This window comes from Mastigoproctus giganteus, chromosome 7 (assembly GCF_048544385.1).
Source record: "Mastigoproctus giganteus isolate SK-2022 chromosome 7, ASM4854438v1, whole genome shotgun sequence".
Lineage (NCBI taxonomy): Eukaryota > Metazoa > Arthropoda > Arachnida > Uropygi > Thelyphonidae > Mastigoproctus > Mastigoproctus giganteus.
In genome coordinates this window covers 173,292,935-173,312,376 of record NC_143581.1, presented here as the reverse complement: position 1 = coordinate 173,312,376, position 19,442 = coordinate 173,292,935, and the positions used below count along the sequence as shown (strand labels likewise).

At 36.5% G+C, this 19,442-nt stretch overlaps 1 protein-coding gene across 6 annotated transcripts in view; it reads right to left on the bottom strand.

The window, feature by feature from the left end:
• The window catches only part of lig (ubiquitin-associated protein-like lingerer), a 574,370-nt gene that overhangs the window by 336,344 nt on the left and 218,584 nt on the right, over nucleotides 1-19,442 (bottom strand). For all 6 annotated transcript variants that reach the window (XM_090377982.1, XM_090377983.1, XM_090377981.1 and 3 more), the window contains exon 11: nucleotides 15,971-16,369. In XM_090377982.1, the coding sequence (XP_090234108.1) occupies nucleotides 15,971-16,369 (399 nt within the window). The remainder of the gene's footprint in view (nucleotides 1-15,970; nucleotides 16,370-19,442) is intronic.

Below are 19,442 nucleotides of genomic sequence, written 5' to 3'. Positions count from 1 at the left end.
CAGTTACTCATGAGCTGGATTTAGGGAACAATTTTTACATAGTTTATTTGGATGTTAGCAAGGCATTTGACTCAGTCTCTCATGAGGTTATTGTATAAGCTTGAAAAAGTTGGATTACTGGATACTCTCAGATTACTGGATACTCCACAGTATGCTACTAAATGCAAAGTCTTATACTTGGGGAATAGCAACCCACAAAATAAATTAAAAACAGTGGGGAAGGAAAAGAATCTGGGAGTTACAACACAGGCAGATATGAAGTTTTCTAAGCAGTGTCCAAGAAACAATCCTCAAGGATTGTTTCTTGGACCACTGTTGTTTCTTATTTTCATAAATAACAGAGATGAAGGAATAAAAGGTGTGCTGTCAAAATTTGCAGATAATGTAAATATTGGCAGACTTGTTAATGAACAATACTGCACATTGCTCCTCTCTTTCAGGATGACTTGACCAGACTTCAAAGATGGTCTGAGAAGTGGCAGCTATATTTTAATGCTACTAAATGCAAAGTCTTATACTTGGGGAATAGCAACCCACAAAATAAATTAAAAACAGTGGGGGAGGAAAAGAATCTGGGAGTTACAACACAGGCAGATATGAAGTTTTCTAAGCAGTGTAAACAGGCAGCCAGGAAAACCCACAGTATCCTATCGATGATTTATTGAATGTTATCCTGTAGAGATAGGAACGTCATTCTTGACAGGTTCCAAAGATGGGCAACTCAAATGGCGAGATCAGTAGAAGGACAACTGTATTAGGAAAGGTTGTGATTATGTGGGCTATAGAGCTTGGTAACAAAGACTTCAGAGGTGACCTGACTGAGGTTTACAAGGCTCTGAGAGGGATTAGTAAAATGAATGAAGAATGGAATGCTCAATGTTAAAAAGAATTCCAGAATTAGGAGTCACAAATTCAAATTACAGGGCTTGAGGTTTAGTTTAGATTGTGGGAAGTTTTCTTTTAGCCATTGAGCTGCTGATTGCTGGAACAAGTTACCCTAGCAGGTAGCTGAGACTGACAGTTTGAATAAATTCAAAGGCCAACTGGATACCTGTGGGAGGGAAACTTTTTTTCCCCCAGGGAAGCAAAAGACTGGCTTCCTTGCACTACATGGCAAATACTATTACGATGCAAAAATTTGCAAATGATGTACAGATTGGGAAAGTTGTTAACGATCAATGCCAAGCAGCACTCCTTCAGACATTAGCGGGCTTTGAGATTGGTCAGAAAAGTGGCAGTTATGCTTATTGCAACAAAATGCAAGGTCTTAGCCCTGGGGAATATCCACCCCAAAATAACTTATACACTTGGTGAAGTTGAATTAAAAACAGTAGAGGAAGAAAGGGATATGGCAGTTATGATAGACAAATATAAAGTTTTCTGAGTAATGGAAACAAATGGTCAAGAAATCCAATGGTGTCCTGTTGATTTATTGAACAATATCCTGTACAGATTGGGAGGCCACAACCCCATTATATAACAGCAATTGTAAGACCACACTTGGAATGTTGCATCCAAGTATGGAGACCTCATCTAAAAAAAGACAACTTCTTAAACATATGCAAAGACGGATAAATCGAAGATCAGCAAAATGACAACCATACAAGGAAAAACTTCATTTATGTGGGATACAGAGCTTGGCAAATATGCACCTTAGAAGGAACCTGAATGAGGTTTTTAAGGCTGGGGTTAGTGAAATGAACGAACGGAAATTTTCACTGTTATAAAAAGAATTCCAAAACTAGGGGCCATAAAACTCACTGAATTTTATGGCCGCTAGTTTTGGACTGAATTTTGATAATTTGAAGAAATTCAAAGTCAACTAGATAGTTACCTACTTACAAGAGAATGGAAGTGCAAAATTTGTCTATTTTCTTATCTACCTTTTTACAATTTTTTTTTAGTATTATTTTTTGGCTGGTGCAAGAAAAGCAATAGTGTATATTAGTCTGTAGCTTTTGCTGTATATGTTATGAAAGGTTAAGTCATACTAGTGTGTTTCAATGATATAAGTGGTTCAAAGATGAATGCGAGGATGTTTTTTATGAGCTAAGAAGCGGGCATCTGTCAACCTCTTGAAATGAAGACAGATTTGAAGTCTGGGAAACTGTGGAAAGAGATCGTCATTTTATGCACAGAACGATGGCTGATGAGTTAGATACAAATAAGGAGATGATTCATCATATTCTGCATGAAGATTTAGGGCTAAATATGCAAAATTTGTGCTGCACAGCCTCACGTATGAGCAAAAGTAAAGTGTCATCATGCAAAATTTCATCTAGACTTGGCAAGACAATCCTAATTTCTTCAACTGAATTGTCAGTGGAAATGAGTGCTGGGTGTGTCAGTACAAACCCCGAGATGAGATGAAGCGTCAGAGCATGCAGAGAACTTTAAAATCATCACAAATGCTCAAAAAGGTTTGTTTATAGAAGCCACAATCAAGACAATACTGGTCACGTTTTTAAACAAACAGGGTGTAATACTTCAAAAGCCATTTGTACCTGAATGGGAGAGAGTCAATGCTATGTTGTACGTCCAAGTGATTTAAAATTACAGGCACTCCCCGAGCGCCTGTAATTTTAAATCACTTGTGTAAGGGCTGCGTTCACGGAACTGTACGTAAGTCAGAATTTCCCAAAATGCTTATGCAGCACTCGCAATTATGCATGCTGCATTTGATTGAAGCAAAAAAAAGATTTCAACAAACATATAAATAGAATTATTCATTCAATTTTTTTTTTTCTCATGCGCAGGAAAAATGACTAAAGTGTACAAAATTACAAAAAGACAGGAGACAGGCATGACTTCAGCAAGTTTTACCTTTCGAGCATCATTGACAGAATTAACTCTCCAAATGATAAGCATGCCGATGCGGAAATTGAGGGCTGTAGGGATTTAGAAGGGGGTTTTTTTCCAACACATCACAAAATTTCTCTGCAGCTGCAGAATCAGCACTGGCAACTTCACCACATACTTTAATGCTTTGGAAACCAGTGCGGTGCTTGAACCTATTAAACCACCAATTTGCTTGCCACGAACTTGGCTTGAGCTTCTTCAAAAATACTTCTTGCTTTTGCTTGAATGAGCATTGAACTCAGGGGCACTTGCTTCTGAATGTGATTTTCCAACCATATTATTAATAGCTTTTCCATCTTCGATATATCACCTGAATACTGTTTTGTGATCACTGTTTATTTTAGATGCACTGATCCTTTAACATGTTCTTTTATACATGCACTGTCCCTTAAAATAGTATTCACTGTTGAAGTAAGACCTAATTCCGTGCAACAGATGATAAACTTTGTCCTGCTTCGTACTTATTAATCATCTTAATTTCGTTTCCTAGCACTGCCAGCACTTACACTTTCCAGTGGTCTCTTTCCCTTCACTAGGGTTGCCAGGTCCTACGTTTTTCCTGTAAGCTTTGTTTTTTGGTTGATTTTACTGTTTATGTTTTTAATTTGCCTGCAAGTAGGTTTCTTCCTTTTTAAGATGAAAATCATGTTTTAAACATCATGGTAAATATAGTTAAAAGTTGGTTGTGTGTTAGTAACACACAACCACCAGATGGTGCTGCAACTATTCAAAAACTGTTGGCAACGTTTTTTGAACAGTTGCCTACCATGAGAAAGGTAGAAGGAAGAAGTTCCGGAACATATTGTTCTTGCACTTTCATTGTCCGTCGTGTGCAAGAAGGATGCAATGTAGTTTATCACGTGCTGAAATGCGAAGTTGCTAATAAGTTATAGTAAGGAATATTGAACTTTATAGAAATTTAAATGTACATTGTGTGCTATTACTGGTATTTTTAAATATAAAAACATTTGTGCATTATTTTTTCTTAACAGTTCTTTCTTTTTCAAATTGAGATCAAGATTTGGTCCTTGACGTTGTCACAGACATTCTCTCAGATATGCCAGACAAGCTGTACTTGCTACATGGGAGTCTAAAATGCTGATGGAACTGATATTCGGGTGACACTCAAGTCAAGTGGACCCAATTTTGGCAAAGTCCGGACGGTCTGTGTCAGCCAAATCCTCTGCTTGCACCTTCACAATGGTGGGACTGTTAGTAATCCTGGGTATAACCTCCATGCACAAGTACATGGTGGGTGACCACCCAGGTGTGAACCAACGTAAGCAGGGGACGAGGTGTGGCACCCACACCACACCACATGGAGGAATTCCGCCCCTCTATGTTATCAGGCAGTACTAGGTGGTAGATGACTCTCATCAACCGGTGAAATACCACCACTTTCCTTATTGGAGGCTTGAAGTGGTGGAACCCATGTTTAGTCTCTAGAGCTAAGTTCGAGTCAACCCCTCCCTATCTCTTCCATCATACGGTATGATTGATGACTTTTGAGGTTATGATGAACGTCGTGGCGAGATCCAATATTCCTTACATTTCGAGGATACAGTTCTAAAACGGTGTTCGCAGGCCGACCGCTAGTTAGTACACCGGACTGAACCTATTGGTAACTCTCTAGGAAGCTTCCGGATCAGCTAGTGTATAACTTTGCTACCTCTACTCTGCCAGATAGTGACTGGAGGGAGTCCGAGTAGTGTGTATGCGGGGAGCATTGTCGAGGCCATGTTATGTCAAGGATCTGGATACATTCTTACCACGTGTACGCCATATCCAAAAATTTCATTACTTCATACAGTATGTCCCACCCACTTTTTCTTACTATTGAATACACCATGAATTGTCAAACTAATAGAGCAAGCTTATCTGCGAAAAGATCTAAACCTCCCAAGCACTTCCTAATTCATTTCACAAATATAAGTGGTCTAAATTCTAATCTCAATGATGTCCATTTCCACTTGCAGTCTGCCAAACCCCATGTACTTTTTCTGACAGAATCTCAGTTATCGGTCGATTAAACTACTGTTCATCTCAGATGCCCAAATTATTCGCTGTATGATTACTTTCGCCTCAAAGGTGGTACTTGTGCATATGCCCGTTCTGATATTCCCTGTCAGAGACTTGGCAATTTGGAATCTCCTCTCTCTGATCTTCTCTGATTTAAAATCTCTCTACCTCATTGGGTCAAAATCATCTGTTGTCTCTACCGTTCTCCCAACTCCACTAATCACTTGGAGCTCTTTGACTTCCTCTCGTTGCAACTTGACTTTCTCCAGTCCAACTTTCCTAACAGTGAGGTAATTTTCCTTGGTGATTTTAATGTTCACAACTCTCAGCTGGTCGATATACTGAGGCTTTTGCAATTACTAATGACTTGCACGGATTGTTCATTTACCTACAAGAATTCCAGACAATCATAATCATACAGCCAATACGCTTGATCATTTTCTCACAAACAACCCTTCTAAGTACACGGTTGAAGTGAGAGGTCCTTTAGGCACTTCAGATCACAACTTGGGGATTGTCTCTTCTCCAATGGAGCCTCTATCTCATGGCTATTCCCAACCTCGTGTTGTTTAGCATTACAAGAATGCAAAATGGGATGACCTGCGAGATTTCTTTTCTTCTTTTCCCTGGTCGGGTTACTGTTTCAAAACTTATGTCAATGTTTGCTCAGATCGTGTCAGTGAAATTATTCTTGCAGGAATGGAATCCTTCATCCCACACTCCACTTTAAAATCTCATCCCTTATCTAAACCTTGGTTTTCCAATAAATGTTCTAAGGCTGTTCAAGAGAAGAATGTTGCATATTGTAATTGGCTTGTTTCTAATTCTTCACTTTCATTTTCTGCCTACATCAAAGCTCGCAACAATTGTAAAGCAGTTATTAATCAGTCCAAACTAGAGTTTGAAAAGGCTAAGAGTAGAAAACTTGCTTCTTGCCCTAATGATAGCCGAACATTCTGGTCTCTTGCCAAAGCTATTGGCCGTAACTTTTGCCCATCTCTGCTCCCACTTCTGTCCAAACCAGATGGTTCTGTTTTCACTTCAGCCAAGGATAAAGCTTTCATTTTTCAAGGATAAAGCTCATGTATTAATGATCTTGGTAAAACACCTCCCACCATTCCCAACACGCTCCATTCAATGCCTCCTGTGGTCTTCCATCAAAAGGATATCAGAAGGATTCTGATGAATCTTGATGCTAAGAAAGCTCCAGGTCCTGATGGTATTTCTCCACTTGTTCTCAAAACCTGTGCTCCTGAACTTACTCCTATTCTTTGCTGCCTTTTTTCACTTTCTTATTCCAAAGGTGTTTTTCCTTCTGCTTGGAAATTTGCTCATATCCAGCAAGTTCCTAAAAAGGGTGACAAATCCCTCCCATCCAATTATCATCCCATTGCAATTACTTCTACTCTTTCTAAAATAATGGAGAAATCAATTAACCGCCAACTCTTAAACTACCTAGAAACCTTCCGTCTGATCAACGATCACCAGTGTCGTTCCACTTATGTTATCCATTTAGGGACTAATTCAATGGAAAGGTTCGGTGAAACAAGTAGTTGCTCTTGACATCTCAAAGGCTTTAAATCGTGTTTGGCATAAAGGTCTTCTAAACAAGCTTCCATCTTATGGTTTGCCAACTGTTTTTAGTAATTGGTTATCCAGTTTTCTCTCTGATCGCTCACTGCGGGTGATGGCTCTCTGTCTTCTAACTTCCCCACTAATGCCGGTGTCCCCCAAGGTTCAGTTCTTTCCCCCACTCTTTTCCTTTTGTATATCAACGACCTTCTTCCATTGACTGGAAATCCTATCCATAGTTTTGCCGATGATAGCACATTGCATTCAACTTTCCATTTTGAGAAACCTTGTCCTGCTCAATCAGCTTCAACTTTGCAAAAATCTGCTAGCAATTCCTTAAATGCCGATCTTCAGGTAATTCTCCAGTGGGGCAAAGACAACTTAGTTGATTTCAACCCTTCTAAAACTCAGTCTTGTCTTATATCTCACAAAAAGGATTCTTCTGCTCCTATGCTTATCTTTAGTGACACTCCGATTTCTAGGCAAAATGATATATCTCTTTTGGGGATTACCCTGACTTCTAATCTCTCTTGGCACAAGCACATTACAAATATTGCTTCCTCTGCATCTAAAAAACTTGGTTTTCTCTTTCGCTCTCGGCGTTACTTTTCTTCCAAACAGCTGCTCACTCTGTATAAATCGCAAATCCGCCCTGTCATGGAATATTGTTCCCACATCTGGGGTGGTGCCCCCAAAACTTCTCTCAGGCTTCTTGATTCCATTCAGAAGAGAGCAGTTAGGTTAATTAATGATTCATCTCTAACAGAGTCTCTCCACTCGCTTTCTCATAGACGTACTGTTTCTGCTGCATGCCTCTCCTACAGATACTTTCATGGGCACTGTTCTTCTGAACTGGCGTCTATAATTCCCGCTCTCTCTTTCAAAACAGTCCGAACACGTGCCGCCACCAGCCAACATCCATTTACTGTCCAACTTCAAACCCACAGAACCAACTTTTCATCTTCCTCATTTATTCATTCAACTGCCATTTTCTGGAACAACCTTCCTTCATATGTATTTCCTGAAAATTACAATCTACAGAAGTTCAAGTCCAGTGTCAACAAATATCTTCTTTCGTCTTCTTAACCTCCAACCCAAGCACCGTACTAAGTACTATAGGTTCTAATACCTCTCGTGTTTGGGGTTCACATAAAAAAGATCCTAGGAGAAACGTGGGCTTTGGATTATTTGTTGATGAGGTAAGATTAACAAATTATTATATACTGTTAGTTTAATTCTCTCCACATTTGAAATACATTGCTAAGCTGACAGACAATATTTGATATTTGTGAAACTTCTACTATTAAATTTTTTTTTTTTTATTATTATTATTTTCAGATTGCCATTGAATAATTTTTAATAGAATGAGTAAAGAATCACAGTCCATTAGTCCTCCCAAGAAAATGACGCTAAATATGACAGCATGTGAACTAGGGTTAATATTTAAAAAAAAAAAAAAAAAAAAAAAAAAGGGGTAAAGTGCAGCCATTATCAGCCCACTGCAGGATGGACGCCTCCTCAACAATTCATGCTGAGGGAAATGGACCATAATCTGCCACGCTGGTCCAGTGCGGGTTGGCAGATCGACTGTATTCAGCAGTCAGGGGCTTGAACCCTGGTCTAATAATAATTAATAATATTAATAGAATCTTTAATTGCAGCAAGGAGCGTGTGCTGCTGCACTCCCACTCCTAACCACTCGGCTACGGAGGCCGAGCGGGTTAATATAATACAATGTCAAATATAATCATAGTTATAATAGTTTGGACCATGTTAACAAACTGGCATCATCCTTATTCCATAATGATACTGCAACAAAATTGTGTTGTGGAAGAACAAAATCAGAACTATTAATTAAAAATGTTCTAGCTCCTAAAATTGTAGAAGACTGTGGATATTCTTAATGATCAAACTAAATGCAGTCAGTTCATTTGGGTTGCTACAGATGCTTCAAACAAGGACAACAGAAAGCTTTTTCCCATATGCATTAGATATTTTGATCCTAATAAAAGTATAGAAAATAAATTGTTAGGCATTATTGAAAGGGCTGATGAAACAGCTATTTCTAAATCTGAAATATTATTAGAAAAGCTTGAGGCTTTTCACCTTAACCCAAAATATTTCTGTGTACAGTGCTGATAATGCAAATGCAAATTTTGGAAAATATCACTATTTTTCATTTGTTAAGGGCAAGTACTGACATATTGTTAAAGCTAATTATACTAACCATACACCAAGGAACCAAAACATTATATCCAGCGACGCAAATGCTTGGCCTATCTTGGCAAATCGTTGGCCTATCGCTCGAGTACTCTTACTTGGATTGCCTTCTGCAAGACGTAGGACATTCTCCTAATTGTCTGGTGTCCTCGTCGTTCACTCTTGATTTATGATACCTCTCGTGAAACAACCAGTCTCACATGACCTTCTGTGCACACATGCGAAAATCATATGATGAGGAGCACGCCTGTGCGGGAAACGTTCCTGGTACAAGCGCAGAGCGGCGCGCCTGTTACAGTCTGCAGCTCCATACGAGAGGTGCATGTGTTGGCCAGTTCAACGTTTGAATACTCGTCCATCCTACTGCCTCGGGACAAATGTTGACTTCCAGCGGGATCGCTGTTCACGCGACCTCCCGTTCAACGTCCTCTACTGCATGATGAAGGCATTTCGGACCATGCAATGCTAAGTGATTCCGATTCGTCTTTGTGCCCCCTACACCTCCTGCAAGTTTGTCGCACTGGTAGTGGATCACCCTGTATATATTATGCCTCTGTTAGTAAATTAATAAGAGGAGTTTACCTCAATATAGTACGTGGAACACTTCCGTATTTACTAATATTATTATCAACGTAGAACATATTGAGTATTACAGCTCTGATTCATACTATCTAATTATGCCTGTGGAATATACTGATGTATGTCACACTACATTTCTTCTAACTTGATAACGGAGCTCCTAAAGCATCTCAGAGTATATTTTGTTTTTATCGCTTTTAGTACTTTTATCACTTACAGCATTTATCTGTATGTACTTTTAATTCTATTCTTAATAAGCTTCCATACACTGTATTTTATACTTTTACATTTTGTCGGTAATGGCAAGATATGTTTTCATATGCTTATTCTCAATGTACAAGGCCTTTTTGATAAATTTTGCTGTCTTATGTGAACTTCGCTTCAAATGCTACAATTAATTCAGTACAGCCAACAAGAAGCATGCTGTGGATTACCATTACAGTACCATTTTATAGTCCATCAGATGTTGAAATTCTAAACTTAGCTTCTCCACTTTTTTCGTTGATAATGGATCAAAGCATTCCAGCAACTATATGCAATTCTTTTGCATTTAGGGGTCAGTCAGATCTAATGGAGAGAGAGACAGTTCTTCTCATATTTGAGAAATCTTGTCTCTCCGTTAGATATACAATAAAAAGAAGTTTTACTGAATATTAATATGGGCTGTGCTTGAACTGAGAATTTTAATGAGTATCCACCAAGCTATAAATTCATTTCTTTAGTCAGCACACATTGCTGCTCACAATTTCTGGCACTTTGGCTAATTACAGTATATGGATAACTACAGATATGCATGCGAAAAAATGAATGGACATGATTAAATTATTAAGTGTTTTAGGCATTTGCTAATGAATCTACAAATGAGACAAAACAAACAGAATTAACATATTTTAATTAAACTTTTTTAAAAATGTTTATGAAGGTGTAAGTATAAATAAACTGCATTGAATTTCTCGTATACCTACCATTTTGTTAATAGAGCATTATGGCAATTATGTTTATTTTATTGGAAGCTAAATTTTAATCTATTCCATCTTCTTTTCTTTCTAAGACTGAAATCATTTTGAAGGTGACCAGGCATCCCAGTTTCCCCAATTTTTCCTGGGATTTTAGAGTTTTGTCACAGCACAAAACTCAAATCGCAGTGTTGTGATCCCCCCAGGTGAATCACTAATGTCCCAGTTTATTCTAGTAATACCTTTTTTCTCCATTGATAGGTAGTTATTTTGGAAATCAAACTACTTGCTCAAATAGAATGTCACATTAAAAATAGAATAGCTGATTAAGTAATTGCATCCCATGCTTACTGTCTGGACTCTACTAAAGGTATCATTAGTACTGAGAATCTACTGCTAACATTCTTTCTAGTACACCATTTACTATGTCTTCTAATTCTTCAAAATATTCAAAATATAATTTTCAACCATTTTCTTGAACTCGTGCCAAGTTGAGTCAGTAACAGCGCTGTATACAGATTGATATGCTGTGATACCTGGTGAAAGCAACATCATGATTTGTTCTGTAATATTTCAAAAGAAAAAAGAATAGCAAATATTCTTTCCAGCAGATAACTGGAGTACATTCAAATTTACATGTCTACAATGGATAATATTTATAGTTCACAAGTAAGAACATTTTTATTTACTCTTCTAGTTATATATGAGTAGATTAATGAAATACATCCAAAAAATGTTAATACCAATGGACGACTTATCGTGTAATTTACGCTTCAAAAATAATTATAGTTGTAGAACTACTTCCAGTGAAAAATAATTATACCTTAATTTTTACTTTCCAAACTATAAATATCTGGAAAATTATATTTTTTTTTCTGCAAAATGTTTCCAGGATAAATTTGAGCACCCCTCAATTTCTTTTCACTCTTTTATCAGTAATGTGTGCATGTTTATTTGTGCTATTATGAATCTTTTGAAGGCCATTTGTTTCCAAGTTTGACTTTTATGTGAATTTATCATGTAAAAGTTACTATGACATGATTAAGTGTACATCTTACCATTCTGTGATCACTTCCAACATTTACCTTATTCAGGACGGTAACATCATTCACAATATATCTTCTGTTAGTGAGGATGAAATCTATTTCATTAGTTGTTAATCCATTTGGACTCTTCCATGTCCACTTTCTGTTCACCCTTTTCTTGAAAAAAAATGTTCATTACTGACAGTCCTTGAGATTCTGCAAATTCCACAAGTCTTTCACCTCTTCTTTCTTTCACCAATTCCAAAATTTCCTATAGTTCCTCTTTCTTTGCTGTTTTGCCTTTTTCCAACCTTAGCATTGAAGTCCCCCATAATAATAGTGTAGTGGGTTTTCTGCTCATCTAGAAGACTCTCAATTTCGGTGTACATTTCTTCAACCTCTTCATCATCATGGCTCGATGTTCGTGCATAAATCATTATAATATTTAGCTTGTACCTCTTTAGAAACCTTGACTATTAGTCTTGACACCGTTGGTGATGTACTTTTGAATTTCAAAATGTTTTTAAAATCTTTATGGACCAGAAACCAAACTCCACCTTCACTCCTTTCACTGTTTCCATTGATGTACAGCAGATTTCCACTTGATAAACTTATAAGTGATTCATTTCTTCTTCTTGTTTGAAGCAAGGGTTATCCTTCTCTATTATGCACTTCATGATACAGATTGCATCTCTATTATGCAAAAAGATAAGATGAAATCTGTAATATGATTTTTGAATGTGGAAGGAATAAAACCTGTTGAAATGTAAAGCAGGGTCACCATAGTGGAGCATGTGTGAATCAACAGCAAGACCAAGTGGTGGCACCCTCGTTTGTAGCAAAAACCATGGCAGGGCACCCGACAAGTGCCTTTACTTTGTTTTATTTTTATTTTTTTTGGCTTGAACAATCCCAATATTTCATCCTTTCTTAACAGAATGCAATGCTTATTGCATGGTGTAACTCTAAGTTTTAAAAAAATATTAAAAGTTTTAAAATAAGCTGTGTTTTATACCTTTTATTTTCAAAAAACAAAAAATACAATTATTTGCTTAAATGCAAATGGGCCTGTGGTACTGGGTTCCATGACTTAAAGAAGAAATAATACAGTACATATCCAGTAATTAGAATTTTATGACAAAGAATGAAGCTTTCAGGGCAAATGGACCCCTTCCTCAGTAAACTTATTACAGGTAGGTCTCGACTTTACGAGTTAATTCGTTTCTAGTGCGCTCTCGTAAAGCGAAAACTCAAAGTGAGAATTAAATCCCATAGACATAATGTTGAAAACAGGGATTACGTTCTCAACAATGAAATTAGTTTGCTAATTAGTTTGTTTAAACAATGATTGATTTATCCAAAGAAATTAAAACGTAGCCTGTAAAATCAAGCAAATTATAATAATAAAGAAATTATTTACGACTTACAAATTTTAAAGAATGTTTATTCTTCATCATCGGCTAAATGCACACTCGTTGATCACTTATTATTGGCTAGGCACTCGTTGGTTTGTTGCACCAAGAGTCGTCTTCTTCAGAAATGCTTCAAGAGACGTTTGTTTCCAAGATAATCTTCTCTTTTCTTTATAAATTTCAATAGATCCATAAGCATTTTTTTAACAGAATGCACAAATTGCAACTAACACGATTTGCGTGGAGTAACAAATTTACGAAGCGCAAAAAAAAAAAAAAAAAAAAAAAAAAAATGAAGAAAAGATTCTGAAAATTTGTTTTTTATACGATTGAAGATTTCAGTAAAAGGAAAACACATTTCGCCATAATATCGCAAAAAACCACAGTTCCAACTATCAGTATTTTTGCAAATGCAACAACATTGAGTTTACTACCCGTTTATAATTGCTTGCAGCAACAGAAAAGCCCAATAAACCGGAAAGTGCAAATTGTTTTATGGTCATAATCTCCAGAAATGTACTTTAGAAAAATATCACAAAGCCATTGAATTGGTAACTAATACGATTTGCACTATAAAAAACGACCTTTTAGAGAGTTATATAGCAAAAATTTCAACTTCCGAGGTCGTGGAAAAATTACCAAAAAAACAATGTGTTACCGGGTTCACATTACGATATTTTCATGATACGATGGTGTCTCTGGAACAGATTAATATCGTAAAGCTGGGTACTCTATTGTATAACTACCTGCATGGTTTGAAATGCGGTATTTATGAATGTTTAACATTCATTTTTTGCAATTAATGTTCATATTTTCGATTTTGTTAATACTTGAAACTTTGAAAAAAAACTCGTAAACCCAGGACCTCGTAAAGAGAGAACTGCCTGTATTTGCTTAAAATTATAGAAAATTTCTTACACATAAAATAGAAGCACTAGTCTTAGTTTCTTTCATTTTCTAATTTGAAAGACTTAAGTGTGTGATATTTCAAATTGAATATTTAAAAAAAAAAAAATATATATATGAATATTTGATACTATTAGTTGCTTCAATTTTCAGGCTTATTCAATATTTATACCTTCACAGAATGCAAAATTTGAAACTGCTTCCTGCAGAATAGAAGCAATTTTAAGAGAATATCATGTTTTGTGTTATTTTTTGTGCTGTGAAAACAACAATAAATTTTTCAAAAACAACTAGGTTAGGTAAGATGGTAGATGTTTACTGACCTAGAGGGAGATGGAAAATAAGTAAGCTTAAATTTTAAACAAACACAGCGTCATGCTTGTCTGGTACCATTCCATTTTTCAAGCAAAATCCAAACAGTCGCAAAAACAGTGGTAGAGGGAGGTGGCAAGTTCTCACACCTATTTCTATATTAAAACTAAGAAAATCACACAAGAATCTATTACAGTAAAAGTTTGACCATATGTAAGAAGGTAGGGAAAAAATTTCAGATTTTTAGCCGTTGATTAACAGTTAATTGCAGTAAAGTTTTTTTTCGAGGGTACAGCTGTCAGTTGCCCTGCCATTACTGCTGCGTTAAGAACAATATCCAAAGTACTGACGATCCTCCTTGATCAAGACAAGCAGATCATGTCATGACATCAAAAATCAAAGCAGGTAGAAGGAACTCATATTAGGAAACAATTGCATTGCTATTTAAAAAACTGCCTTGGTAGGCCCAATTAGTGATGGTTCAGAACATATTAGTAAGAAGTTGTACTCTCGAAAAGGGTGTGTATGGTGGATTACTAAGAATTTAATCGAAGGAATGAAAACTTGACATAAGTCTTGACTGGTTGCCAAAACAGATTTTTATCACAAATCATTACACTTGTATCAACTTTAAATTACCACCAGATAACTCACACCATACTTATTCTACTCCCACCTGGGCGTGAACAGTGGTAACTATTTGACTGCTTTCAATTCACTTTTGATAAGCATATCACTCCCCTACAGCATGCGTGCTCACTCCCTCTCTCACTCACTTCTGAGCTCTAAGAAATTCCTAATCACCAATCAATTATATAGATGGTGGCTTGAAAGGACAACATACAATATCAATTGTCACCAAGAATTCTTGTGACTGCTACTTTATACAGGAAATCTTTCATGCAACCCATTTCCTGTTGTATGGGAGAAAATAGAGTTAGAAATAATAATCAATTTCAAGCTGTGCTAAGCAAAGATGCTGCACTTTGCAAATAATTGGCTGGAGATTATGGAGGTTGGGAGAACAATGGGAGCACGTGTGTGATGATCAGTTTCACAGCCATCTCTGTATACCTGCATGTTAGTGTCACTGGGAAGTTAAGGATTTATGAAGCCATCTGATGTTTTGTTGAGAGAGAGGGTAATTTTCCCTGTTCTCACAAGTTCCTTTTTTTTCTTCCTCTAGTGGTTTCTTGGCACCATTACTCCACCACTTCTTCGTTTATAAAACTGCTACTTTTTAAATCCCTTTATTTCTCACCAAGCCCCCCCCGATCCACGGTAAAAATAGGATTAAAGATTGTATTATAGCTAACTTTGCCAAAATAAAAATGGTATTATATCTAATTTTGACAAAACACAGAATTAGCTATAACACTATCTTAAAACAAAATGGATGCTTCACACACAATTCAACGTTCATTGTCCAACACAAACTAAATTTATAGTGTGTGAATGCATCCTAGAGTAACCAGATTTGTAGTTTCATCAATCCACAATTTTGAAAACCAGCAGACCTACACATTAAACTTCACATAAATCAAGATTCCCAAAATTGGAGACTTTTTTAGGTAATAAAAAAAAATAATAATAAATAAATAAAAAATTAAGAAATAAATTAAAAGTATATTATTTCTCTACAAATTAAGGCAACTGCTGGTTCTAACTTGAACAATCATGGCATTGTACTGGACATAAACATTCAAGTCACTTCATTATAATCAGCAGAACCATAGTTCCTTGGAATTTTAAACAGTGTAATGTTTTTATTGTAAGCAAATGTTTTCTTGTATATTTAGTGACAAAATTCTGCATCACAGGTTACGTTTTAAGAATCTTTACATAAAAATAATACATTTCCACATCCCAACCATTTATAGCAAAAAAACAGTACAAAACAGTTTCAACAAAGTGGACTCAATTAATGCTTCAAGCAAACTAGACATTGTAAGGTAAAAAGGCTAATGATTTAAAACACAATTATAAAAATCTATGACAATCTAGACACATTAATTGATAAAATACATCTGATCTGAATATGTGTTTGTAAGCATATATACTGAGTGAATGTATTTTTTTTTTTTTTTTTTTTTATATATATATTAATTACCTTAGAGGGAGGTGGCAGCCTTGCCCTTTGAGACTTCGGCCTAGGAGGAAGACCTTGCTGCTGTGGTGTAGGTTTTGTATGAGAGGCACTATTTGGTTGCTGATGTTGAGAAACAGTAGGCTGCTGAGGCTCCCTAGACAGCTGAACATGAGGTTGCCCTGAGACATTGGTACTAGAAAATGCACTCTGAGATACCACAGGCTGCTGAAGTTCTGTAGGTATTTGTACATGTCTTTGTCCAGTTGCTGTGCTTGATGTATATCCCTGTGATCCAACAGTTTGCTGGAGTTCTCGTGGAAGCTGGACTTGAGCTTGTGCTGTGGCTGTGTTTCCTACATAACTTGAGTGATACGTTGCAGTCAAAGATGGAGTAGTTTGTGATGAAAGATTACTTCCCACCTATAAATAATAATAGAAATAAGAATATTCTGTGTTTTCCATATAACATACCACATATACAGTCACAGCTCTTTCTAGTGATCTTTTTTTTTACCATCCAATAACATTATGACTTAGGTAGAAGGCCCCAGTAGATTTATCATAATAAACTTAATGCTATTTTACTTGAAAGACAAACAAATCTCTATAACAACCCAAAAATTTCCACTATTTTGTTTGTTTTTATTACAATATTCCAATTTCAAAATGAAAGGATCCTAATTTATTGGCATTAATAACAAATTTGCAGGCTGACCGAATTAACCTTGCCCAGGGTTTCATTTAATCATACAATATGTATAGACTGTATGAGTGTTGATATGGCTATATGAAGTGGGGATCTCTGTCAACCACAGACAAAATTAATTTTACAAGCTATAGATCAGCGTTTCCCCAAGTTGTGTTCCGTGAGATGTGAAGAAGTGTTCCATGAAAAATCGTAATTAATAATTAAAAAAATAAAATAAATAAATTTTGCATATTTGTAGTGTACATCACTTTCGTATCATTATAATTTAACTTTTTTTTTTTTTGTTATTAATATACTAGCATAGACTAATAATCAAATAGACTGCAGAATACTTTATTCTGGCAAGCTTTTGCATAGAGAAGTATGCACAGAGGTAATGACATCTATGAAAAAGTAGCAACGTAGTGATCTAATATGTCACTCGTATGCAATTTAGCCTGGGGGTACACAGGTTGAGGAAGAGGGAAAAGTGAACCCATATCGTAACTAAACTCACTTCCTTGTAAAAAAATTTTCTGGTCATTATCACAGTATTTCAAAATATTATTATTAACATAAATGACCATGGATTTGTGGTTGAAAAAAGGAACTTTAAAATGAGAAGATAGTACTTCTAGTGTTGCAACTGGGATCGATGAAAACGAACACAATATTGTCACACTTCAAAGTGAGGATGAAGGATCAGTCTTTTGTTCCTCAAAAAATGCGGAGTGAAAAAACAGGAGCATTAGCAACTAAGGCCATATTGCTCCGCGATATGCGGTAGTCATTCCTGACCTTTCCGCATCCTCCGTATTTGGTGGTGACGGGCTCGAACCCCGGTCTAATCAAGAAGCGTGTGCAACGCACTGCTGCTCCTTCCCACCTGGCTACGGAGGCGCCCCTGCTTTACATGTGCTGGAAATAAAAATGCTCCTGATGCACAGTGCATCGTATTTAATAAAATATTAGCAAACAGTTTTGGCTCCTGCTAAACTTGAGTTTTGTAAGTGTTCCGTAAATATATTGCAAGATGAAAAGTGTTCCGTGACTAAAAATGTTTGGGAAATGCTATTGTAGATGATAATGGCATGCATTCAAAGACCATCACCAAACAAGTCAGAATTCTTAACAGTGTGCAATGTTCACCATGCAGAAAGATTGAGAATAGATTGAAAACTTAGGATCTACTGCATCTGCTAGAATTAAGGCATAAAGGCAAAGTATCCAGATCTTGAAAGGGTATTCTTGGAATAGTTAATAACAAATATGTGCAAAAAACATTCCCATTCACGGAAACCTTTTAAAAACAAAGGTAAAATATTTCTTCGAATCAGATAAATATTGAAGATTAAGTCTTCTGATGGACGTTATCAAAGTTTAAGACTTGCCTTGGGCTGTACTTTCAAAGAAGTGTATGGTGAGAGTGCAGCCATTTCCACACTTTAAATGCAAGTGTTTAATCCAGTAGCAAGTTATTACCAGAAAAACATATTCAAGCATTTAAGATGCTTTTCTGGTCATAACTTGTATTTAAAGCGGGGAAATGCAGTGGCAGAAAACAAGGCCAAATGAAGGATTACTATTGTCCTGGTAGCAAGCGTGTCTGGAACAGAGCTCTCATTCTCTCTTAAGCACTGGGAAAGCCTAAAAGCATTAAAGGTTTGAAGACTTTAGCAACTGTATCAAGCAAAGCAAAAGGTTTGGATATCAGCAAAAATCTATGAAGAATAGATCAGCAACCCACCCAGATCATAAGATGAGCAGGGAGAACAGAAAAGAATTCCTGTTTGTGAATAACTGCACCCTTAATTTCCAAGTGAATGGCATATCACCATCATCATCAGCCATTTTCAATCCACTGCAGGATGAAGGCCTCTCCAGCAACTTTCCAGTTGCTTCTGTTTTGAGCACTGGACATCCATTTACTACCCACAAACTCATGAATTTCATCTATCCATCTCCGCCTTTGTCTTCCAGGTTTTCTTCTAGCTCCTCTTGGATACCATTCTGTTATTTTCTTAGTCCATCTGTCATCATGTCTTCGAGCTATGTGTCCTGCCCAAGACCATTTTAGTTCTTTAGTTTTGATAAGAATGTCCTTTACTTGAGTTTGTTGCCTAATCCATGTGTTTCTCTTCTTATCTAACAGTCTTATTCCCAATATGATTCGTTCCATTCTTCACTGTGTGGTTCTCAGCTTCTCTTCCATTCTTTTGGTGAGTGCCCAAGTTTCACTTCCATAAGTCATGGTGGGGAGTATACATTGGTCCATTATTTTACGTTTCAGACAAACTGGGATATTGCTCTTCAGTATGTGACTATATTTCCTGAATGCTATCCATCCAAAATTTATTCTTCTCTTGACTTCCAGCCATTTATCATTATTACAGCTAATAACTTGTCCCAGATAAGTATATGACTCCACCTTTTCAATTACTGCTCCTTCAATCATTATGTCTCTTTCTGTGGCATACTTGTTCATCATTACTTTTGTTTTAGCCATATTCATCTTTAGTCCAAAATCCTTACTAGCTGTGCATAACTGATTAAGACTTTCCTCTAATTCTTTGGGATCATGGCTTATGACCACAATGTCATCTGCAAATCGCAAATGGTTTAGGTACTCTCCGTTCACATTGACTCCTTTCTGCGACCAGTCTAATCTTCTGAAAGCTTCCTCAAGGGCAGCAGTAAACAGCTTAGGAGATATTGTGTCTCCTTGTCGAACTCCTTTCTCAATTTTAAATTTCCTACTGTCTTTGTCTAGTCTAATAAAGGAGGTAGCACTCTCGTATATTTTCT